At 46.0% G+C, this 24,571-nt stretch overlaps 2 protein-coding genes across 4 annotated transcripts in view; both read right to left on the reverse strand.

The window, feature by feature from the left end:
• The window catches only part of CFAP251 (cilia and flagella associated protein 251), a 60,884-nt gene extending 54,061 nt beyond the window's left edge, over positions 1–6,823 (reverse strand). Inside the window, exons 1-4 of one of the 2 annotated variants that reach the window (XM_001506220.5) lie at positions 6,674–6,822; positions 2,765–2,969; positions 1,760–1,964; positions 972–1,213 (exon numbers count right to left, since the gene is read on the reverse strand). In XM_001506220.5, the coding sequence (XP_001506270.3) occupies positions 972–1,213; positions 1,760–1,964; positions 2,765–2,959 (642 nt within the window). In that variant the 5' untranslated portion in view covers positions 2,960–2,969; positions 6,674–6,822. Of the gene's footprint in view, positions 1–971; positions 1,214–1,759; positions 1,965–2,764; positions 2,970–6,673 lie in introns of both variants that reach the window. The other variant, XM_039910433.1, reaches the window with a different exon arrangement.
• Positions 6,824–11,941: 5,118 nt separating this feature from the next.
• PSMD9 (proteasome 26S subunit, non-ATPase 9) lies at positions 11,942–24,209 on the reverse strand. 2 transcript variants are annotated; one of them, XM_029057887.2, is made up of 6 exons: positions 24,044–24,209; positions 20,736–20,838; positions 18,158–18,351; positions 16,711–16,812; positions 15,034–15,122; positions 11,942–13,392 (listed from the first exon to the last, which is right to left on the reverse strand). In XM_029057887.2, exons 1-6 carry the CDS (start codon positions 24,173–24,175, stop codon positions 13,365–13,367), a joined length of 648 nt encoding a protein of 215 aa, XP_028913720.1. In that variant the 5' UTR covers positions 24,176–24,209; the 3' UTR covers positions 11,942–13,364. The 2 variants fall into 2 exon arrangements, with proteins under 2 accessions (XP_028913720.1, XP_028913719.1); XM_029057886.2 differs by lacking the exons at positions 11,942–13,392; positions 15,034–15,122 and adding an exon at positions 15,672–15,891.
• Between the last annotated feature and the right edge of the window lie 362 nt (positions 24,210–24,571).

The following is a 24,571-nucleotide window of genomic DNA, read 5'->3' on the forward strand; positions in this document are numbered from 1 at the left end:
ATTCCCCTGTGTCTACCCCAGCGCTTAGAACAGTGCTCGGCACATAGTAAGCGCTTAACAAATACCAACATTATTATTATTATTATTCCTTATTAAATAGGTTCCCCCATTGTAAGAATTTTTATCATGACCTCCAGGCACCTACTACAGTAGTAAGCACCCTAAAGGTGCTCTAATACAGCACTTAGTGCTCAAGTCAGATTTGCTGACTCCATCAAGTTGAGTTAAGCACCAATAGGGCACTCAAGTCAGATTTGCTGCTCAGCTCAAGGCTTTATCCTCAAAGTTTTCCATTAGGGACCTTTCTTCAGCACTAAGGTTACTCCAAAAGCTACAAAAGGTGAGAATAGCTCTGGAAACTGGTAAGTAAACATATAATTTTCCAAAATGTTAGTGGATTTTAACCACATACACTTCTTCTTTTGGTGAATGAGAATATTGTTGCTCCTGACAGATGGTTCCTCCAAGAATATTTTCAGCCTTGGCACGGTGAGCTCTTTGGAAAAAGCTTGATGCTTTTCAACAGTTTTAGTTTTGTTACACTTCTCACTTTCCATTATCTTAGCAGCTAAGATTGTGAAGGCTTTGTGGGGAAGGAAGGTGCCAGGAGAAAGGAAGAGAGTGAAAAGGAAGTAAAAAAAAGAATGAGGGAAAGGTGTCACAACTCGAAGAGAGATGAGATTTTGTGCAGATCCTTAACAAAAGAGCACCATATGTAATAGGCAAAATATGCCAGCAATTTCCTGTCTGCAGGGAGATGGAGTTGAATACTGACACAGATTTTACACTTCATGATCTGACATCCATCTCCATTTTTCAGCAATGGGCAGTCAAAAACTGAAATAGAGCAGGCCATAACATAAATAATGAAATGAAAAGAAATTTTCTTTGATGAAAAATGCTTTTTCATATCTGTAAATGCCTCATCGTATAAGCTTATAACAGTGCGAAATATATAGCATAATACTTACCAGAGGATATGTTTTGATTTTTTCATCCTTCTCTTCAAATAAAGACTCCTGCGTAGAAGAGGTCACCAACGAGATATTTGATTGATCAGCTGGGGATTCCATTTTTTTTTCAATCGGAAGTAAAGATTTTCTTTCTTCTCGTCTTGCTTCATAGAGAAATTCTCCTATATTAAGACTTTCTTGTACTCTTATACTTTGGTTTTCAATTTCACTTAAATCTTCTGATTCCTCTTCAGTGGGATCTATTGGAAAGAGCACGGAGCTGGGACTCCAGATTGGGAAAGTACATTACAACAATAAACAGTGACAATCCCTGCCCACAACGATCTCACAGTCTAGAAGGAGGGGAGACAGACATCAGTACAAATAAATAAAATTACAGATATATACATAAGTGCTGTGGGGCTTGGGGGTCGAGGAGAAGAGCAAAGGAGCAAATTAGGGTGATGCAGAAAGCATCAAGAGATGACGAAAAGTGGGGCTTAAGTCAGGGAAGGCCTCCTGGAGGAGATGTATCTTTAATAAGCCTTTGAAGGAGGGGAGAGTAATTACCCTAGTTCAGCCACTGTTCTGCTGTGTGACCTTGGGCAAGTCACTTAACTTCTCTGTGACCCTGCCTTCCTCAGCTGTAAAATGGGTATATTTCTTTTACTGTGAGCCCAATATGGGATAGGGATTCTGTCGGATCTGATTCTCTTATATCTACCTTAGTGCTTAGCAGAGTCCTTGGCAAAAAATTAGTAAGCACTTAATAAATTCAATAATAATAACAATAAAAACAAATTTACCATTCTGGTAAGGTTGCCCATTCGTCTGAGATCTGTCTCCCTTTTCAGGAGAAAGTTTTTGTGTGTCGTTAAGACTGTCACTATCCACTTTAGAAGATTCTTCAATTGTTTCTTCTCCTACTGTAATGTCCTCAGATAGTTCAGTTATTTCTGCGTTTTCCTCTGTTCCTTCTGGTACAGTTTTACTGCTATCAACTGTAGACTCCTTTTAAAAAAGTGAAATTATAATTTCAAAATACACACTTAACAAGAAAAAAAGGATTACTGCTATTCCCCCTCTAGACTGTGAGCTCAATGTGGGCAGGGAATGTTTCTACCAACACTGTTGTATTGTACTCCCCTAAGCACTAAGCACTCAGTGTGTAAGCTCTCAATAAATACAACTGACTGACTGATTCCCCACCCAGTATTCAATTTTTTGTTAGCACAACTATTTTTCACTTGGTTGACATCCTCATAGTTAACATTAAAATACTGTTTAAAAAATGCACCTTCGGATCTTTTTTATATTTAAGAATCAGCATGGGGATCTCAATCCTGTTCCCAGTTGGAGGGGATGCCCCCCCGCCCCCAGCTTCACCAAAAATGCCTCTTTAAATACCATGGATGATTCCCCTGGGTCAAAATGTCTGATTTGACATAAGAAGTGGTTCATAATCACCAGAAGCAGTAAGGACTGGGTGCATAAGGACTGGGTCACAGAAGCCCTGTCCTGACAATATTCTTCTGGTTTCACGATAAATACCCCTTTCGGCTTTCTATAATGTGAATACTGAACCACGATACTGTCAAGTTTTCACAATATTCAAAAAAAAAAAGATTTCAGAGCAACTGTATGTTGGTTCTGATTTTCAGGAATTTAGAAACCGGGGCTCTGGGGCAGTAAGGTTTGCTATATCCCATACTTACTAATGGATAAATTATTCAGTCAATCATATTTATTGAACACGAACTGTGTGCAAAGCACTTTACTAAGCACAGTGGTAGTCCATTCACAGAACTCACCAATTCATTCTCCATAATGACTGCTGACTGACCATCTTCCAGTGCCACATCTACAGGAGTTTCTACGATCTCTGGTTCATCTTCTTTTGTTGTTTCTGGGGGTGCTTCTGTCTGCTCGGTGCTTTGATCGATTTCTGTATTCTTCCCCAGTGTTTCCCCTAAAGCATTCTCTTCATTATCTGCCATCCTTTTCATTGGAAGTTTCCTGTAAACATTATATATTACAATTGCCACCATATCATATTGCTGTAAACAATACGAATTTCCGACACACAGAGCTATGATTGAAAAATACTGGACTTCATATATGATTTTGCTGTAAGACTGTGCTGAGGTATATAACTTGAAGGGACTCAAATACATTAGAATTACAAGTAACACTGAAAATGTTACAGGTACTCTCAGGAAAACACCTGTTCCAAACTTCCTGTCCTAATGATCTCTGATTTAGGAGCTCTCTATATCTAGGGGCTTATAGTGAGCCAAATTACAGATTTGGTATACTTTTATTCTTCTTTTTTTTTTATTTGAATGTTGAGGAGGTTGATAAGACAGATTTAGCATTGCATTCTTAGCTGGCTCAGATGACACAGGTGCTATTGATGCCTGGCTACTTGCTTTGTTGTCCGTCTTCCCCTTCTAGACTGTGGGCCCGTTGTTGGGTAGAGATTGTCTCTATCTGTTCCTGAACTGTACTTTCCAAGTGCTTCGTACAGTGCTCCGCCCCCATTAAGTGTTCAATAAATAGGCTTGAATGAATGAATGTGTATTTTTTACTGGTGTGTGAAATGGTCACTAAAACTCTAATATTCTTAATATGGTAATACTATATTATATAGTATTCCCCTCTAGACTGTAAGCTCACTATGGGCAGGGAATGTGACTGCCAATTCTGTTGCATTGTTCTCTCCCAAGCGCTTAGTACAGTGCTCTGCACATCTTGAGTGCTCAATATATACCACTGATTGATTGATTGATTCTTAGGAATTTTGTCACTTTCACCTCTTCCCTATTCTCCCAGTTCCCTTTCATCCAGATCAGCATTCATTTGAGGGTGGGAACAGAAGCGGACTGTTGGGGGGATTCTTGGATTCCTGCGTGGAGGTAAGGAAGGGGAGACATTAACTGAAACAATAATAATGATGGTACTTGTTAAGCGCTTGCTATGGGCCAGGAACTGAAATAAGTGCTGGGCTGGTTACAACAGAAGCAGCAAGGCTTAGTGGATAGAGCAGGAGTCTGGGAGTCAGAAGGTCATTGGTTCTAATTCCGGCTTTGCCACTTGTCTGCTGAATGACCTTAGACAAGTCACTTCACTTCTCTGTGCCTCACTTACCTCATCTGTAACATGGGAATTGAGACTGTGAGCCCCAGTGGAACTGTGTCCCCCCAATTATCTTGTATCTTCCCCAGTGCTGTACAGTGGCTGGCACCTATTAAGTGCTTAACAAATACCATTATTATTTTTGTTATTATTACAAGCAAACTGAGCTGGACACAGTCCCTGTCCCATGTGGGGTTCACACCCTCAATCCCCATTTTACAGATAAGGGAACCGAGGTCCAGCATGGTGTAGTGGATTGAGTACAGGCCTGGGAGTCAGAAGGTCGTGGGTTCAAATCCCAGCTCTGCCATTTGTCTGCTGTGGGACCCTGGGCAAATGGCTTCACTTTCTATGCCTCAGTTCTTTCATCTGTAAAATGGGGATTGAGACCATAAGCCCCACAAGGGATAGGGACTGTGTCCAAACTGATCTGTTTGTATCCACCCCAGAGGTTAGTACAGTGCCTGGCACAGAGTAAGCACTTAACAAATACCATAATAATAAAATTATAATTACAATAAATTAAATAATATAATAAATTGTTGTCATTATTAAGTGAAGTGACTTGCCCAAGGTCACACAGTTGACAGGTGGTGGAGCTGGGATTAGAACCCATGACCAAAATCCTAAAGTAGATGGAACTGAGTGAGGAAATGGAAATTTTGGCTCCTTGAAAAAAGCCAAATGGAGGCTCAGAGGCTTGTCCCCAAGACCAGGATCAGGGGAGGCCAGTGAGCCTGATGGGACGGTATATCAGGAGGGGTAAGGTACGGTGAAACAGGATGGAAAGAGTATCAGTTCTTTTGAAATGTGGTGTCGGAGAAGGTTTTTGCAAATTTCATGGACTGCCTGAAAAACAAACAAATGGATTTTGGAGCAAATTAAGCCAAAGTGGTCTTGGGAAGGCCAAATGACTCGACTTAGATTAGAATATTTGGACACATAATCAGGACTAATTCTCTGGAGAAGACACTATTATTATTATTGTTATTAATAATGATGATAATAAGTGCCATCGAGTCATTTCTGACTCATAGCAACTCCATGGATATACTTTCTCCAGAACGTCCTGTCCTCTGCCAAAGTCCGCAACCTTTCTAACAGTTCTTCCGTTCTCATTGTTATGTTCTCTATCCTTCTAGATGCCAGTCTGCCTCTTCCACGTTTTCCCTGGACTTTTCCTAGCATTAGTGACTTCTCCAGAGAATCAGTCCTCCTGATTATGTGTCCAAAATATGCTCATCTAAGTCGAGTCATTTGGCCTTCCAAAAACCACTTTGGTTTAATTTGCTCTAAAATCCATTTGTTTGTCTCTCAAGCAGTCCCTGATATTCGCAAAAGCCATCTCCAACACCACATTTCAAAAGAGCTGATGTTCTTTCTATCCTGTTTTTTCACTGTCCAGCTTTGGGATCCATAAATTGTCACTGGAAACACCGCAGAGTTGACATTTTGTATTTTTGTGGCAATAGTTACACTAAAGCTAGGAAAAGTCCAGGGAAAAGGTGGAAGAGGCAGACCAGCAGCTGAATGGATAATAATAATAATAATAATAATGGCATTTGTTAAGGGCTTACTATGTGCAAAGCACTGTTCTAAGTGCTGGGGAGGATAGAAGGTGATAAGGTTGTCCTATGTGGAACTCACAGTCATAATGTCCATTTTACAGATGAGGTAACTGAGTCACAGAGAAGTTAAGTGACTTGTCCAAAGTCACACAGCTGACAAGCGACAGAGCTGGAATTTGAACCCATGATCTCTGACTCCCCAGCCCATTCTCTCTCCACTGAGCCATGCAGCTTCTGTAGATAGAGACCATAACAATGATGACAGAGGAATCGTAAGCAAGGTTACGGATTATGGCAGAGGACAGGACGGTCTGGAGAAAACAAGGCCATCGAGTTGCTATGAATAGGAAACGACCCGATGGCACTTGATAATGATAACTCCCCTCAGCACTGTGCTTATTTGTATATATTACTTATTACCCTATTTATTTTAATGAGCCGTACATCCCCTTGATTCTATTTATCTTGATGGTGTCTTGTTTTTGTTTTGTTCTGTTTTGCTTTGCTGTCTGTCTACCCCATTTAGACTGTGAGCCCGTCACAGGGCAGGGATTGTGTCTGTTTCCAAATTGTACATTCCAAGCGCTTAGTATAGTGCTCTGCACATAGTAAGCGCTTAATAAATACTATTGAACGAATAAGGTAAGGCGCAAGCCCTTTTTATGGGGTCTTCCCTCACGCATCCTCCTTAGCTCAATTTGACCTCCTCTTTAGCGTCACTCAGTGGAAAAAGCCCAGGCTTGGGAGTCAGAGGTCATGGGTTCTAATCCCGACTCTGTCTCTTCGTCAGCTTCGTGACTTTGGTAAAGTCACTTCTCTGGGCCTCAGTTACCTCATTTGTAAAATGGGGTTTAAGACTGTGAGCCCCACGTGGGACAGCCTGATTATCTTGTATCCCCCGCCCAGAGCTTAGAACAGTGCTTTGCACATAGTAAGAGCTCAACAGATGCCATCATTATTATTATTACTATTATTCTCTGGCCTGTTCCCGTCCCGATCTGTCCTAATCTTTCCCACCTGTGGCCTCCTCAGTTGCGCCTCAGGGCCGCTGTTGATGCTGCTGATGCTGCTGCAGCCTCCTCCTGCTCCTTGGATACGGTTTGTTGCCGGGCGTCGTTGCCAGGGCTACCGTTGCTGCCACGAGGAGCGACAGGTCGTAAAGCAAACGGGCCAGGCGGAGACCCACGTAGGACCTGGGAGAGAACCGGAAGTGGTGTGAGCGGTGGAAGGGCGCCCCCTCCCGGCAGTTGCGAGGAACGGAGCGGGGAGGGGCGGGCCGAGCTGTTCCCGGGCCTGCTGCAGTGCTCGACGTGGCCTCTAGAGGGAGCCCCTTGTTCAGATCGCTAGGTAATAATAACAGTATTTGTTAAACGTTTACTACGTGCCAAGCGGAGGGGTGTGTGTGTGTGTGTTTGTCAGAGGGAGGAGTTAACAAACGAATACATTTGCCCACGTTAGGTAATCATTTTTACTAAGGAGAGTTTGCTAGAGAATATGATGTTGGTATTTGTTAAGTGCTTACTATGTGCAGAGCACTGTTCTAAGCGCTGGGGGAGATACAGGGTCATCAGGTTGTTCCACGTGAGGCCCCCAGTCTTCATCCCCATGTTACAGATGAGGTCATTGAGGCACAGAGAAGACTTGCCCACGGTCACACAGCTGACAAGTGGCAGAGTCGGAATTAGAACCCATGACCTCTGACTCCCAAGCCCGGGTTCTTTCTACTGAGCCACGCTGTTTATAACGGTATTTGATAAGCGCTTACTATGTGCCAAGCAGAGGGGTGTCTGTGTGTGTCTGTCAAAGGGAGGAGGAGGAGAGTTTGTTAATGAATACATATGCCCAAGTTAGGTAGACAATCATGTTTACTAAGGAGAGAGAAAGAGACAGAGAGAGTTTGCTAGAGAATATATATGCCCATCACCTCTGTTGAGGAGAGAGAGGAATGGAGAGAGAGCATATGTGTTTACTAGCAAATGTATGTATGCCCAGATTAGGTAGATAATCACCTTTATTGATCAGGGTGTGTGTGCGTAAGAGAGGTAACTGAGAGAAGTGAAGTGACTTGCTTAAGGTCATTCAGCAGACAAGTGGCAGAGCTGGAATTAATATTAATAATAATGTTGGTATTTGTTAAGTGCTGACTATGTTCTAAGTGCTGGGGTAGATACAGTGTCATCAGGTTGTCCCACATGAGGCTCACAGTCTTAATCCCCATTTGACAGATGAGGTAACTGAGGCCCAGAGAAGTGAAGTGACTTGCCCACAGTCACACAGCTAAGTGGCAGAGGCAGGATTCGAACCCATGACCATCTGATTCCCAGGTTACTCACCTCGATTGAGCTCAGAGAGAGTGTGTATGTTTGTTTACTAGTGAATATATTTGTTTGTGTGTGTGTGTGTATGCCTAGTTTATGTATTCAATCACCTCTATTGAGCACAGACAGAATATGTGTGTATATACACATACATCATATATATATATATATATATACATATATATAAGACCAGGTTAGAAATCACTTTTATGGGGGGGAGAGGGCGGTGTGTGTGCGTGCATGCATGTGTGTGTGTGTGTGTCTGTTTAGTGAACATATACATGCCCAGATTGAGAAGCAGCAAAGCCGAGTAGCAAGAGCATAGGCTTGGAAGTCAGAAAACGTGGGTTCTAATCCCAGCCCCACCACTTGTCTACTCCGTAACCTTGGGCAAGTCACTTACGTTCTCTGTGCCTCAGTTACCTCATCTGTAAAATGGGGATTAAAACTTAGAGCCCCACTTGGGACAACCTGATTACATGGTATCTACCCCAGTGCTAAGAACAGTGCTTGCCATGCAGGAAGTGCTTAACAAATACCATAATTAAATAGACAATCACCTTTATTAAGTACAGAGTGTGTGTTGAGCAGAGTGTGTGTCAGCTGTGTGACTGTGGGCAAGTCACTTAACTTCTCTGTGCCTCAGTTCCCTCATCTGTAAAATGGGGATTAAGACTGTGAGCCCCACGTGGGACAACCTCATTCCCCTGTGTCTACCCCAGCGCTTAGAACAGTGCTCTGCACACAGTAAGCGCTTAACAAATACCAACATTATTATTATTATTATTACTAGTGAATACATATGGCTAGGCTAGGTGGACAATCACCTTAATTGAGCACCTACTGTGGGCAGAGCTGTTATCAGTATTTGGGAGAGTACAACACAGAAATAGTCACTGCCTCTTGCTTACAGGCTAGACAAGCAAACATTAAGGAGTTAATAGAGTAAGAGTATAGATAAATGATAAAAACAAAAGTCATCAGTTAACTAGATTTACATATGGGTGTTGATGGGGTAAAATGAGTAAGAATATGGGGGTTAGCATAAGTTGGCCACTAACGGAGCTTGAGAATACCGGACGACTCTTAGCAGATCCCCAACCCCCAAAACGCTCACAGGACAAGCCAACACCTCTTTGCCTATTTCCCATCTTGCATATCTGGCCTAGTGGATAGACCATGGGCCTGGGAGCCAGAGGGTCATGGGTTCTGATCCTGGCTCTGCCACTCGTCTGCTGCGTGAACTTGAGCAAGTCACTTCACTTCTCTGTGCCTCAGTTACCTCATCTGTAAAATGGGGATTGAGACTGGGAGTCTCACGTGGAACGGGGTCTGTGTCCAACCCGATTTGTGTGCATCCAACCCAGCGCTTAGTACAGTGCCTAGCACATAGGAAGCACTTAAATAATACTATAATTATTATTTCAGTGTTTTACTTGCAAATAATGTCTTAAAGTCTTTATCATTCATAGCCCTTAAACTGTCACTCATCAAATATCAAAAATAATAACTAGCACAATATCAAAAATTAAAAACCATTTGTGTTTACCTTGTGGGGATGACTAGAGTCCAATCCAGGTTGACTCAGAACTCGCTCTCTGACATTAATAAGATGGTGTGGAGAGGGAGGAGGGTTGGGGGGGAGTCCGTGGCCTCTAGCTCCCACTGAACAAGAGATGGTCAGGGAAACCTGGATGAATCTTTGACCAAAGCAGCTCAACAAGTACAGCGGAATAACTACCAGACACCACACAGGTTACTGTAAAGGCAATCTGGGAAAATTACCCAACTTCTATTTTCAAATGAATCCATGTTATCTGAATGTACAGGGGGAAAAGGAGACGAAAGGTGAATTACTAGGGACTGTGACCATGGGGAGAGAGGGCATGGCTCAGTGGAAAGAACAGCACCAAAACCAACCTCCTCACCAACCTCTTGTCAATTTCCTTCCTCTGGCCTGGAACTCCCTACCCTGTCATATCAGGACACTTCACGTTCTAACCTCAACTCTGCCACTGGCCTGATGAAGCGTGTGACCTTGGGCAAGTCACTTAATCTTTTTGCACCTATTTCCTCATCTGTAATACGTAGGTAAAATAATAACTGTGCCAAGCACCGAACTAAGTGCTGGGGTCCCACATGGGACACACAATATAAGTAGGAGGTATTGAATCCCCATTTTACAGATGAAAGAATTGAGTCCCAGAGAAGTTAAGTGATTTGCCCAAGGTCCCACAAAAGGCAAGTGGCAGAGGCAGGATTAGAGTGCCTCTGACTCCCATGCCCATGCTGTAGTCACTAGATCACGCTGCTTCCTGCTTTTCCTACCTTGTAGTGTGTGAGCCCCCATTTGGGATTGGCACTGTGTCTCAGCTGATTACCCAATATCTACTGCATAGTTTGGCACATAGAAACAAGTGCTAGGATACAGTCCTCTCTTGGTTCTCCTGTCTCTCTCACCACCCATTTTCAGTCTCTTTTGCAGGCTTTTCCTCTGCCTCACCCTCCAACTGAGGGAGTCCCTTGAGCTGTTTTGGGTTCCCTTCCATATACACCCACTCATTCGTTCCCATGACTTCGGCTACCATCATTACTTGGATGATTCCCAAATCTACCTCTCCAACCCCAATTTCGCTCCTTCTTTGCAAGCTCACGTTTCCTTCTGCCTTCAGGACATCTGTAATTGGATAGCCCATTGACACCTCAAACATGTCCAAAACAGAACTCCTCTTTCCACCCAACTCTTTCCTCCCCATTTTTCCCCTCACTATAAACATCACCACTATCCATTTCACAAACCCACAACTTTAGCCTTATCCTTGAATCATCTCTCATTCAACCCACATATTTAATCTGTCATGAAATCCTGTCAGTTCCACCTTCACAACATCATTAAAATATAACCTTTCCTCTCCATCCAAACTGTTACTATGCTGATCCCCAGACTGTACGCCCAGTGTGGGCAGGGATTGTTTCTCTTTATTGCTGAATTGTACTTTCCAAGTGCTTAATACAGTGCTCTGCACACGGTAAGCGCTCAATAAATACGAATGAATGAATGATCCAAGCACCCTTTCCTGCCATGACTACTGTATCAACCACCTCACTGACCTCGCTGCCTCTTCTCTCTCCCCTCTACTTCACTTTGCTACCTGGATCATTTTAATAAAATACTGTTCGGCCTACATTGCCCCAGTCGCAAACCTCTAACAGTTGCCCATCCACCCCTGCATCCAACAGAAACGCCTTACCATCGGTTTTAAAGCACACAGTCAGCTTGCCTCCTATCTCATCTTGTCCTATGGCCCAGCCTTCACACTTCTCCCCTCCGACAGCAACCTACTCACTGTACCTCGATCTTGTCTATCCTGCCACCGACCCCTTACCCATTTCCTTCTTCTGGCCTGAAATTTCCTTCCTCTTCATATACAACAAACCGCAACTCTCCCCACCTTCAAAGCCTTATTAAAATCACATCTTCCTCAAGCGGCCTTCCACAACTAAGCCCTCAATTTCCCTACTCCCTCTCCCTTCTGCGATGCCTCTGTACTTACAATGTACCCTTAAATCACTTGATATTCACCCCACCTTCAGCCCCACAGCACATATCATAATTTATACGAATGTCTGTCTCCCCCTCTAGACTGTAAGCTCTAGGTGGGCAGGGAACCTATCTACCAACTTTATCGTACTATATTCCCCCCAACATCCAGTACAGGGTCCCGCACAAAGTATTCAATAATTGTCTGAATGATAAATATTTCTCAACGGGAGACCAACAGGAAAAGAGACATGTTAAAGTCAGCAATTTAAAGGCCAGCTCGAGGCAATCAACGATACTACTTTTTCTGGAGATTCTTCACACAAGGGGGAAATGTGCCTAACTCCTATATCTTCCCCCGCCCCGCAACTCCCCTTTCCTGACCTAACCATCACCCCGTACAAGGAAGTGGACGGACTCAATAAATTGGATGATGCAGTTTTGTGTTTATTAAACTGTCAGAGACCTATTGGAAAGAGCCTGAAAAATACTTATTAGTCAGAACTCTTCTAATTCAAAAAGCACACATTAGTAAATGCAACATTTCTGCAGTAACAATAGAAGGCTGATGATGAATGAATTGCACCCAGTTTGGCAGCTTGATTTTTCTGCCAAGAGGGAAAGAGAATTAAACAGCACAAACCCCAAGGTGGGCAAGTGAACTCAAGAAAAACGTGACAACACACAGAAGGATCTCACTATTATGTTCTCTGACATTTGATCCAAGCCATCAACAATGGCAAAAGTACACCATGGACCCTGCAAATGCAGGCTCTGGGCCAGAGCTGGAAAGACTGCTAATGAATAGAAACTTGAAATCACTGGAATGTATCATAAGAGTTCTCAGAAAACCAAACCTAAAATGTCTAGATCTGTTAACTCTGAAGTCCCCATCAATAGTGTCAATTCTGTCCCCCGTGCTCGGATTGTCACTTTAGCAATATGAATATTGTGCCGGGTCGAGAAAGCATGGGAGGCACAGGAGGAGTGCATTAAGATGGGCACCTTTGACCAAACTATGTTATGAATCCACTTGCATACTTTTAATCCCCAAGTCTGGTGAACAAAAACAGAGCGGAGACACAGACAAATACTGAGTCGGGCCTTAACAACTGTCTCTGTAGAGTTCAGGCCTCGTCTGTGCCACAGGGACCAAAGTGAGTCCCATCTTTATGAGAGAGGGTTTGGTCTGTGTACAAAAGTGTTCTGAGCATACTCAGTGCTGCTACAGATGTCCTTTATACAGCTCCTTTAAACCACTCCTCACAGAAAACTTGGATTCTGAAATTCAACCTCATCAGAATTGTCCTCGCTTTGACAGCTCCCCTAATGAAGGGTGACACTCTACAGACAGACACTTTTGGCCATATTCTGACCTCACAGCTACGGGTAGCTAAGCCCTACTGACTGACAGCTGGAGCTTAGCTTCCAACAGGACCAAATGGCCTTTTTTAATTGTTACGTGCGGCCAATCGGCACTCTGCAAATTAGATCTGTTTGCGGAGAAAAAAAAGCAGTCCAAGAACACTAAGTAGCTTAAATATTTGGCAAACTTTTCTCCAGTTTCCTCTTCTCCCCGAAAAAAACATTAATTTCCATTGCAAGCTGAGGCAGGGGCAGCACGAGCCTCCAAAAAGCATAAAGATGAAAGTAACCACAATGAAGTCAGACTATGCTGGTCAAAACCCTTTTAAGTGCAGCATCTCTAACATTCAGAATTCAAGATATCACACTTGTTTCAAACCCCTAAGCCTCATCAGCCCCTGCAGATGGGACATTTCAATCCAAAACAGAATCCAAGGTGCTACAGGAGGTGACTTCTTGTATTTTACTGTTCTCCAAGAAGCAATCATCTTTGCAAAGGAACAATATTGCAGCTGGAAAAAAAAAGGGGGGGAGGGATTTATTTAAACTCTGTAGTTGATTTATAAAAATTAATCTCCTAGTAACTTGGCAGTTGTTTTCCTTCATCTTTTAATTTTACTACATTACCCGGAACACAAAAATGATCGCCCTGAGATACGCTGACCTTCTAGATGAATACTAACAATAATGATGTTATTTGTTAAGCATTTACTATGTGCCAGGCACTGTACCAGGCGCTAAGGTGGATGCAAGCAAATCAAGTTGGACAAAGTCCCTGGCCCATGTGGAGTTCACAGTCTCAACCCTCATTCGGAAGCAGCATGGCGTGGTGGATAGAGCACAGGCCTGAAAGTCAGAAGGTCATGGGTTCTAATCCCTGCTCTGCCACTTGTCTGCTGTGTGGCCCTGGGCAAGTCACCTCAGTCATCTCATCTGGGGATTAAGACTGTGAACCCTGTGGAGGACGAGGACTCTGTCCAAGGCCCAGAACTTATGTACAGTGCCTGGCATATAGTAAATATTTAAATACCACAATTATTAAAATTATTATAGATGAGATAACTGAGGCACAGAGAATAATAATAATGTTGGTATTTGTTAAGCGCTTACTAGGTGCAGAGCACTGTTCTAAGTGCTGGGGTAGATACATGGTAATCAGGTTGTCCCACATTAGGCTCACAGTCTTAATCCCCATTTTACAGATGAGGTAACTGAGGCACAGAGAAGTGAAGTGACTTGCCCAAGGCCACGCAGCAGACAAGTGGCAAAGCAGAGATTAGAACCTATGACCTTCTGACTTCCAGGCCGGTGCTCTATTCACTAGGCCATGCTGCTTAAAGAGATTAATGCTTAAGAGATTGGGGCTCTATTTCTAACTCTATCACTGCCTTATCTATCAAATATGTTACATAAGAGAAGCACGGCCTAATAGACAGAACCTGGCCACCAGAGGACCTGGGTTCTAATTCTGGCTCCACAACTTTCCTGCTGTGTGGTATCAGCCAAAGTCACTTAAACTTCTTTGTCCCTGGGTTTCTTCAACTATAAAATGGGGATTACATTATGCTTTTTTTCCTTTTTGTTAGGCGATTACTGTGATGCCAGGCACTTTACTAAATGCTGGGGCTAGATGCAAGATAATCAGGCTGGACACAGTCCCTGTTCCACATGGGGCTCATGGCTTTATTAAATGATAAATTTAATACTTAAAATTTAATTTAAATTTAATAAATACATGTTACTAAATTTTAGGTATTAAATTAATTAATCCCACCTTAGACTGTGAGCCCTATGTGAGGCAGGGTATTTGCCTATTCCAACAATGAGTACAGTGCTTGGCTCATGGTCAGCGCTGGGCAGGCACCATTATTAGTAAAACTAAATACGTAACTTGTCTGGTTCAGTTTGCCCATCTGCCCAATGGGGAGGTCCCAAAGAGCTCCTTTAATTAAGCACTTAGTACAGTGCTTTGCCTACAGTAAGCGCTCAACACATACAACTGAATGAATGAATGTATTCCCCTGACAACCAGTACTAGAGAGGGGCCAGTCACTATGTGGAGAAGGCCCAATCTGGAAAAGCACCACTGTCCCCAGGGAATGGCCAGATGGCCATCATTCGGCTCGGGTGGGAGACGGATATCCACAACCTACCCCAGGAGTCCTTTTCCAGCCCAACGCATAGGGGTGAGTCGAAGCCGGCGTCTCTCACCACTTCGGATGACCGTTACACTCAATGGGCTCTGGAAGGCAAACAAACATCCATCTGACCGTTAGGCTGGAAAGAACAGTCTGTAACCGAGCGCTTTTGGAGACATCACCTAGCCCGTGCAAATCCTCTCGGTGAGAGCCAGGAGCAGCTGCAAGCATGAGGGACATGAAGCCTTAATTACCCACAGAGGATCAGAACAACCTATTGGAGGAGGGTGAGCTAATTTCCTTCCCCTATGAGCCAGCATTCCCAGGCCTGGAGAAATCACCTCCCAGACTGGAAAAGACTTTAATATTAGCCCAGGGTTAGCTGACCCCACACACTTACCAGTTTTCCTAGAAACCAGGAGGAGGAAGCAGCTGGACAAAGGGCTGCTAGCTGCACCCCCACCACTGATGAGCCAGCAGGAAAATGTTATTTGTTAAGCCCATACTACGTGATAGGCACTGTACTAAGCACTGGGGTAGATACAAGCTAATCAGGTTGGACCCAGTCCCTGTCCCACATGGGGCTCACAGTATTAATCCCCATTTTACAGATGAGGGAACTGAGGTACAGAGAAGTGAAGTAACTTGTCCAAGATCACACAGCAAACAAGCGGCAGAGCCAGGATTAGAATCCAGGTCCTTCCGACTCCCAGGCCCATGCTCTGGCCACAGGACCATGTTGTTTCTCGACATTCAATGACCATCAATTCGATCCACGTTCAAGGGAGGTTGGATGTAGCTGAAATCCTCACATCTGAACCAGTTCCCATCAACAAGGACTGCAGGGCATCCGGACCAATGCTGGGTTAGTCTCTGTTCGAAAGACCCAAAGAAGACCGTGGGAGTTTTGGTCAAGGGACTTGGGTGACCCAACGGCAGGTCTGAAGTCGAATCGTTTACCATCATCCCCGCTGGACTGACACGGAAGGGGCAAGTGCCTCAGCTTCACCCTCTCGGCTTTGTGGGCTGGGCAGACACCCAAAAAATGTCAACCGCCCCAGGCCCAATCCCAGTTCCTTTGCAGGCTTCCTCACCGGACTCCAGGCTCTTCCACCCAATCTCGGAGTCCAGGGAGTCAAACTCATACGCCAGCCTCAACACAAGCCTGCCTAGAGAGACTGGGTATAAATGCTTCACAGGCAAAGGGGTGCCCAGCTGCTGACCACTGCAGCTACTTGAACCTTGGGGGCCCAGGCAGCTACTGCCCCATTTCCCAGCCCAGAATTGCCAACAGCAGCTCAGGCTTTGCTAGCCCATCCTGGTTCAGCACATCTCTGGAGCCTCTTCTCATCCTTTCCCTCTCCCCAACATCTGGTCTCCTCTTCCTCTCCCCTCATCTCCTCCCCCACCAACCCCTTACATCACCTCCACACAACCCACCTCCACTCTCATCTGAGGACTCACCCTATCTCCTTAAGGTTAAGGATACCAGTTCCACTGTCACCCCAACATCCCCGGCCACATCATAACCGTGATTTCCTGAGTCCTGATGCAGGAGTTCCAACACTCTGATGTGGGAAAGCCCAGGGCATAGGGTATCATGCTGACCCAGGATATTCTGTTTCCATGGAGCCCTCAGGCCCTCAGCGATTCCCATACGACAGAACGGAGATGCCCAAGTGCCCATCTCACCCCTTCACTGTGCTGCACCACAGTGCTGATGTTGTGCAACGTCTGGAAGTTGTCGGCGTTAACAGAGCCAAACTCAACGATCTCATCATCCACTTGCAGGCCCTGACGAGAAAAAGAGAGGAGACCATAAAACACAAACTGGGCTGGATTTTTTTCTTTCCCTGCAAATACTTTTTTCAGCTCTAATGCCATTTGGAAGAAGGAGACCTAAAGATAAGGGGAAGGAGTTTTTCCCTTTGTGAGGACAACAGGGGAGATGGTGAGCCCGTTACTGGGCAAGGATTGTCTCTGTCGCCGAACTGTACACTCCAAGTGTTTCGTACAGTGCTCTGCACATAGTAAGCGCTCAATAAATACTACTGAATGAAAACTGACGAATAAAGACTTGGGCTAGATTTCCACATTTCCCTGTGGGGTCCAGACTGGATTGGGTAGGAATATTATCCACCAGTTCCTTCTCTTTATGTTTCTGGTGGGAAGCCCTTGGCCTCTACTTAGCTTGAGAACATTCTAGAACATTTGGGACAGACTGCCAAGGGGTGAGAATTGGCAGAGACTGATTGCAAATGTAATTAACCAATCAGTCAATGGGATGATAATAACAATAACTGCAGTACTGACACTATGTCTCAAGCGCTCTACTAAGGGCTAGAAGAATAGGTATGAGATAATCAGGTTGCTCCGGGGGTTCGCGGTCTAAGTAGGAGGAAGAACACGGGCCTGGGAGTCAGAGGACCTGGGTAATAATCCCGGATCTGCCACTTGTTTGCTGGGTGATCTTGGGCCAGTCACTTCACTTCTCTGTGCCTCGGTTTCCTCATCTGTAAAACGGGAATTAAGCCTGTGAGTCCCAGGTGGGACAGAGACTGTGTCCAACCCAATTTACTTGTATCTACCCTAGCACTCAGTAGGGTGCCTGGCACAGAGTTAGCGCTTAGCAAATGCCACAATTATTATCTATCGGGTGCTTACGGTGCGCACAGCACGGTACTAAGCGCTTGGGAGAGGGCAACAGAATCAGCAGACAGGATCCGTGCCCACATGGAGTTTACAGTCCAGACGGGTGGCAGTTTGGTTTCTCAGTTAACATGCAGCTGCATTCACTGACCCCTGTTCCCAGCAGAGAAGCTGATCCTTGAGCTCTCCCTGCCTTTTCTGCCTGTCTGGCTTCGCCTGGACCCTCAGCAGGGCAGCTTCTGGCAGAAAGGGAATCAAAAATGGCAAATGCATCCGAAATCACCCTCACAGCAGCAGAAAGGATTATCATCCATCTCAGTCCAAACACAGAGGAGTGAGCTCACTAGCCGCAAATGCCCGCAGTTTTTGCGATCAAGAAATCAGAGCACTAAGACGGGCAAGGATCAGGAGCAAGGATTATCTGGGATTAGCCTGCCAACCCAACAGCCAACGGTCTCTGAGTTCCAGGCCTGGCAAAGGCCAAACTCACAGAATTGCTTGCGGGAGAGCCGGCCGTAACACCGGTCACTTTGGCGAATGCCCGCGGGAGGTTCTGGCTCTGGCTTCTGGCCTCATCTTGGGCTTCGGCGGCATCCTTGGCTTGCTTCTCCTTCTCGCGGGCGTGCAGCTGGTGCAGGGCTTCTTCCACCTGCTTCATAATTGCCTTGTGGTCATTCTGCAAACCTAGCAGGAGAAAAAAGCCCCAGAAAGGGAAGCTGTGAGAAGATCCCAGGAGAGGAGGCTCTACTTCTGCCTTAAGAGCAATCATATTCATTATCATTATCATTAATAATAATGGTATTTGTTAAGTGCTTACTATGTGCCACATACCATACTAAGCGCTGGGGTGGATACAAGCAAATCGGGATGGACATAGTCCCTGTCACATGTGGGGCTCACAGTCTTTATCCTTGTTTTACAGATGAGGTAACTGAGGCACAGAGAAGTTAAGTGACTTGCCCAAGGCCACACAGCACACAAGTGGCCAAGCCAGGATTAGAACCCATGATATTCTGACTCCCAGGCCCGGGTTCTAGCACTTACTGCGTGCCGATCACTGTACTAAGTTCATGAGAGAGTACAATACAACAGTCTGTAGACATGTTCCCTGCCCACAACAAGTTTACAGTCTAGAGGGGTAAATCAATTATGGATGTGCACAGCAGTGCTGTGGGGCTGCGTGTGGGGTGATGAATAAAGGGTAGAAATCCAAATGAAATGGTGATGCAGTAAGTAGTGGGATAAGAGGAAATGAGGGCTTAGAAAAGGTCTCTGGGAAGAGATGTGCTTTTGATACAGTTTTGAAGATGGGGAGAGTGGTGGTCTGTCAGATATGAGGAGGAAAGGCATTCCAGACCAGAGGCAGGACGTGGGCAAGGGGTTGGTGGCGAGATTGACGAGATCGAAGTAGGTTGGTGTTGGAGGAGAGAAGTGTGCGGGCTGGGTTACAGGAGGAATATAATTTTTAGGCATCTTTTTAAGCACTCTAACATGCTTAATAAAGATTTATGATAATGATCTAATATTGTAACCGAATTGTCTTTCAGCACTGTGTGGAAAGAGCACAGGCCTGGGAGTCAGACGACTTGGGTTCTAATCCCGGCTCCACCACTCATGTGCTGTGACGTAGGCCAAGTCACTTAACTTCTCTGTGCCTAAGATTCCTCAACTGTAAAAATGAGGATTCAATCCCCGTTCTCCCTCCTACTTAGACTGTGAGGCCCATGTGGAATAGGGCCTGTGTCTGACCTGATTGATTTATGTCTACCCCAGTGCTTAGAACAGTGCTTGACACATAAGTAAGCACTTAACAAATACAATTACCAAAAAAAAAAAAAAAAGAAAATCCCACTGCCCACAGTGACCCGAGGGTCTCTGAGAGAAAATCTCTTGCCCACTTGCACATGTCGTCCAGGAAAATGAAGAGTGCATCTTTCCTGGTCCCCTGCTATTCAGATGAGCATTGCTCTCACATCAACAGTTAAGTGCCAGTAGGACCAAACTACCACCACCTCCGTATCAAAGAAAAACCCTTTACCATCGGCTTTGAGGCACTCGCCCCCTCCTACCTCACCTCCCTGATCTCCTACTACAACCCAGCCCGCACACTTCGTTCCTGTAACACCATCTCACTAAACCCCAATATCATCTGCCTCTCCACCAACCTCTTGCCCACGTCCTGTCTCTGGCCTGGAACTCCCTCTCCCTTCATATCTAACAAACCACCACTCTCCCCAACTTCAAAGCCCTAATAAAATCACATCTTTTCCAAGAGACCTTCCCTAAGTCATTCCTTAAGTCCTCCTTTCTGCATCGCCTATGTACTTGGGTCTGTACCCCTTAAACACTTGGATAGTCATATAGTATATACATACTCCTATGAAATTTATTTTATTTTTTCGCTCTACTCTTCTCCCTTGTGGGCAGGAATGGTGTCTACCTCCTCTACTGCGCTATACTCTCCCAGAAGCCCCATCTTACACGTCACACAAGTGGAGGGACACATAAAATGAGGTAGCTTCCTGCCCATCTTCTCTGACCCGTTTCCCTTTCGTACACTATTGCTGAGACAGACTCTTATTTCCAACGTACAAACTATTAGCAACCACAAGGGGTACAGTAATGGAGGTGAAATCAATCAATTAATCGATCAACAGTATGTATGAAAGTGGAAAAAGGAAAAACCTACCTTAAGAGATGAGGGGAGGAATCCAGGCTCACACCAAAGTCCCCTCCCCAGTGAATATCTCCTTACCTGGACTCAGTCAACATCCAGAGAAGTACAGAGAGGGCCCTTACCCTGCCTTCTGCCTAATCCGGGATTTGATCCAATATAGACAAGTGTTTACTTGAATTTACATTTCTAGATTTCAACCTTTCCCTGAGTTTGAACCCCACCATCTCAATATTTCTTACTCTTTCCTTTTCCTCCTTTTTAACCACTTTCTGGAATCAAAAACAAAAGAACCACAATGTTGGGCATTTGAAAGCGTTACCATTTGACTGGGAATATTTACCTCAACGTGCTATGCTTAGGGAGGGAACCACTCTACAAATAGATTACTTACAAATAATGTTGTGCCTTGCAGTTCGGACTTGATATATGTCCACATCTGCCCGGGGATATCCCTCAGTGTCCACCAGAGGTTCATGCATCCCAACTCCTTTTTGCTGCAGAAGAAATGTGGTTCATAGATTTCATGAAACTCAAATCAACACTACCCATCCGCCTAAACATTTTTCTGTGTGTATACAAGGACAGAGTATTGTCACTCTCCAACCAGCAATGCTGAAATATGGAACATTGGTTTAAACTGAACCCAACAAGCTGCTGCCCAGTTTTTTTATGATATTTGTTAAGCACTTACTATGGGACAGGTACTGGCCCAAGTGCTGGGTAGTTAGGAGCTAATCAGGTTGGACACAGTCCCTGTCCCAGTCTTAATCCAGACTAAGCCCCCCTTTTCTTTCTCCCCTATCACCCCTACTTCCCTCCCTCTGCTCTACCCCCTTCCCTGCCTCACAGCACTTGTGTATATTTGTACATATTTATTATTCTATTTATTTTATTAGTGATGTGCATATATACATAATTCTATTTATCTGTTTTGATGCTATTGATGCCTATTTGTTTTGTTGTCTGTCTCCCCCTTTTAGACTGTGAGCCTGTTGTTGGGTACGGATTGTCTCTGCTGATAAATTGTACTTTCCAAGCACTTAATACAGTGCTCTGCACATAGTAAGCGTTCAATAAGTAAGACTGAATGAACAAATGAATATATCCACATCATTAATAAAATGAATGAATGAATCCCCATTTTAAAGCAGAAGTGAGGCAGTGAAGTGAGGTGACTTGCCCGAAGTCTCCCAGCAGACAAGCGGCAGAGGCAGGATTGGAACTCAGGACCAATCCAGCAGAGTTGGCAGACCAGTTCCCTGTCAGCAACGAGCTCTCTCAGAGCCATCCCGGAGGGGCTCCGGGGTTGGGCCATGGACACTCAGCCGCCAGGGAGGGAAGGGTGGGGTTCAAAGGTCTAAGCCTGACGAGCCCATTCATTCAATCATATTTATTGTTTATTGTGTGCAGAGCACTGTACTAAGCACTTGGAAAGTACAATTCAGCAACAAATAGAGACAATCCCTGCCCACAACGAGCTGACAGTCTAGAGAGGGGAAGACAGACGTCAAAACAAGTAAACAGGCATCGATAGCAGAGTGACCAGGCAAGCCCAAGGAGATTGCATCACTTCAGCTCTCCTGGGGTTGCAGGGAAGCCCTCCGGGGTTGCTCACCGGTCCAGCCCGCACCAAGGCCTACTGGATAGAGCCCGGGAGTCAGGTCACGGGTTCTAATCCCGGCTCTGCCACTTGTCTGCTGTGTGACCCTGGGCAACACACTTCACTTCTCAGTGCCCCAGTTCCCTCATCTTTAAAATGGGGATTGAGACTGTGTCCACATGGGATGGGGACTGGGTCCAACCCCACTTGCTTATATTCACCCCAGGGTTTAGTACAGTGTTTAGCACATAGTAAGCACATAACACATACCATAATAATTATGTTGTAAGCACTGGGGTAAATACAAGGTAATCAGGTTGTCCCATATGGGGCTCACAGTCTCACTCCCCATTTTACAGGTGAGGGAACTGAGGCCCAGAGAAGTCAAGTGACTTGCTCAATGTCACCCAGCAGACAAGCGGCGGAGTCGGGATTAGAACGCACAACCTCTGACTCCCAAATCTGTGCTCTTTCCACTAAGCCACGCTGCAATCGTGTTTATTGTGCGCTTACTGTTCTCCAGTTCTCCAGCCGTCCAGTCCTCCGGATGCCCAGTTAATAATAATTATTACGGTGTTTGTTAAACTCTTACTATGTGCTAAGCACTATTCTAAGCGCTTGGGGGGATACGAGGTGATCAGGTGGTCCCACGTGGGGCTCCCAGTCTTCATCCCCATTTTACAGACGAGGGAACTGAAGCCCAGAGAAGTGAAATGACTTGCCCAAGGTCACACAGCCGACAAGGGTCGGAGTCGGGATTAGAACCCATTACCTCTGACTCCCAAGCCCAGGCTCTTTCCAACTATTGTTAAGCACTTACTGTGCCAAGCTCTGTTCTAAGCACTGGGGGGATAGAAGAACAGAGAAGCTGAGCGGCTCAGTGGAAAGAGCCCGGGCTTGGGAGTCAGAGGTCATGGGTTCGAATCCCAGCTGTGCCACTTGTCAGCTGTGCCACTTGTCAGCTGTGTGACTGTGGGCTAGTCACTTCACTTCTCTGGGCCTCAGTTCCCTCATCTGTAAAATGGGGATGAAGACTGAGCCCCACGTGGGACAACCTAATGACCCTGTACCCCGTGGCTCAGTGGAAAGAGCCTGGGCTTCGGAGTCAGAGGTCATGAGTTCGACTCCCGGCTCTGCCACTTGTCAGCTGTGTGACTGTGGGCAAGTCACTTCACTTCTCTGTGCCTCAGTTCCCTCATCTGTAAAATAGGGATTAAAAGTGTGTGAGCCCCACGTGGGGCAACCTGATTACCCTGTATCTCCCCCAATGCTTAGAACAGTGCTCGGCACCTAGTAAGCGCTTAACAAATACCAACATTATTATTACCTCCCCCAGCGCTTAGAACAGTGCTCTGCACATAGTAAGCGCTTAACCAATACCAACATTATTATTCTCTGTGCTTCAGTGACCTCATCCGTAAAATGGGGATGAAGACTTGGCGCCTCACGTGGGACAGCCTGATGACCCTGTATCTCCCCCAGCGCCTAGAACAGTGCTCTGCATATAGTAAGCGCTTAACCAATACCAACCTTATTATTCTTCTCTGTGCCTCAGTCACCTCATCCGTAAAATGGGGATGAAGACCGGGAGCCCACGTGGGACAACCTGATGACCCTGTATCTCCCCCAGCGCTCAGAACAGTGCTCTGCACAGAGTAAGCGCTTAACAAATACCAACGTTATTATTACGATGATGAGGTGGTCCCACGTGGGGCTTCCAGTCCTCACCCCCGTTTGACAGATGAGGTGACTGAGGCCCAGAGAAGGGAATAATCATGTATCTGTTAAGCGCTTCCTCTGCGCGGAGCACTGTTGTAAATGCTGGGGGAGCTCCGGGGTCATCAGGTTGTCCCACGTGAGGCTTCCCAGTCTTCATCCCCATTTTCCAGATGAGGCCCAGAGAAGGGAAGTGACTCGCCCCCAGTCACCCAGTGGCAGAGCCGGGATTGGAACCCATGATCTCTGACTCCCAAGCCCGGGCTCCTGCCACTGAGCCACGCTGCTAGTGGCTTGGCCCAGGCCGGCCGGCGGAGCAGGGGCGGAGGCGGGACTAGACGCCCCCCCCACCCCTCCTCCCACCCGCCGGAGCCCGCTCTCACATCCTCCAGGACTTCATAGTAGGCCTTGATCTGCGCCTCGATCTCATCCTTCCTGCGCACCAGGTCCTGCACGTCGCTGAGGGACGGGGGCGGCGGGGTCGCCTCGCTCCCCGCGGCCTCCGGCTCCGACATGGCGGCCGAGCGGGCGGGAGGGAAGGAGGGAGGGAGGGAGGGAAGGAGGGAGGGAGGGAGGGAAGGAGGGAGGGAGGGAGGGAGGGAAGGAGGGAGGGAGCGAGGGCGGCCCTGACCCCCGGTGGACCCCGGCAGGAACTACACCTACGGCTCCCCCGCAGGGACAAACCGCGCGTGCGCGCAGGACCACGGGCCCCGCTGCCGGGGGCGGGGCGGGGACGGGCCTCTCGGCCTCTCCGCCCTTCCCCTCTGCTCCGCCCCCTCTCCCTTCCCCTCAGCACTCCGCTCATTTGCATATGCCGCTATTACCCTCTTCATTTTGTTAATAATGTTGGTATTTGTTAAGCGCTTACTATGTGCCGAGCCCTGTTCTAAGCGCTGGGGTAGACACAGGGG

Source organism: Ornithorhynchus anatinus, chromosome 2 (assembly GCF_004115215.2).
Source record: "Ornithorhynchus anatinus isolate Pmale09 chromosome 2, mOrnAna1.pri.v4, whole genome shotgun sequence".
Taxonomy (NCBI): domain Eukaryota; kingdom Metazoa; phylum Chordata; class Mammalia; order Monotremata; family Ornithorhynchidae; genus Ornithorhynchus; species Ornithorhynchus anatinus.

What these genes read in the sequence shown, in the direction of transcription:
- PSMD9 (XM_029057886.2), bottom strand. Translation starts at nt 24,175, where the DNA reads ATGTCGGAGCCGGAGGCCGCGGGGAGCGAGGCGACCCCGCCGCCCCCG. An exon ending in GCTCTCCCGCAAGCAATTCT is followed by an intron (nt 16,813 to 18,157) that starts GTGAGTTTGGCC and finishes TTTTCTCGTCAG; the next exon opens with GGCCTGCAAGTGGATGATGA. An exon ending in TGGTGCAGCACAGTGAAGGG is followed by an intron (nt 15,892 to 16,710) that starts GTGAGATGGGCA and finishes TCTTTCGAACAG; the next exon opens with AGACTAACCCAGCATTGGTC.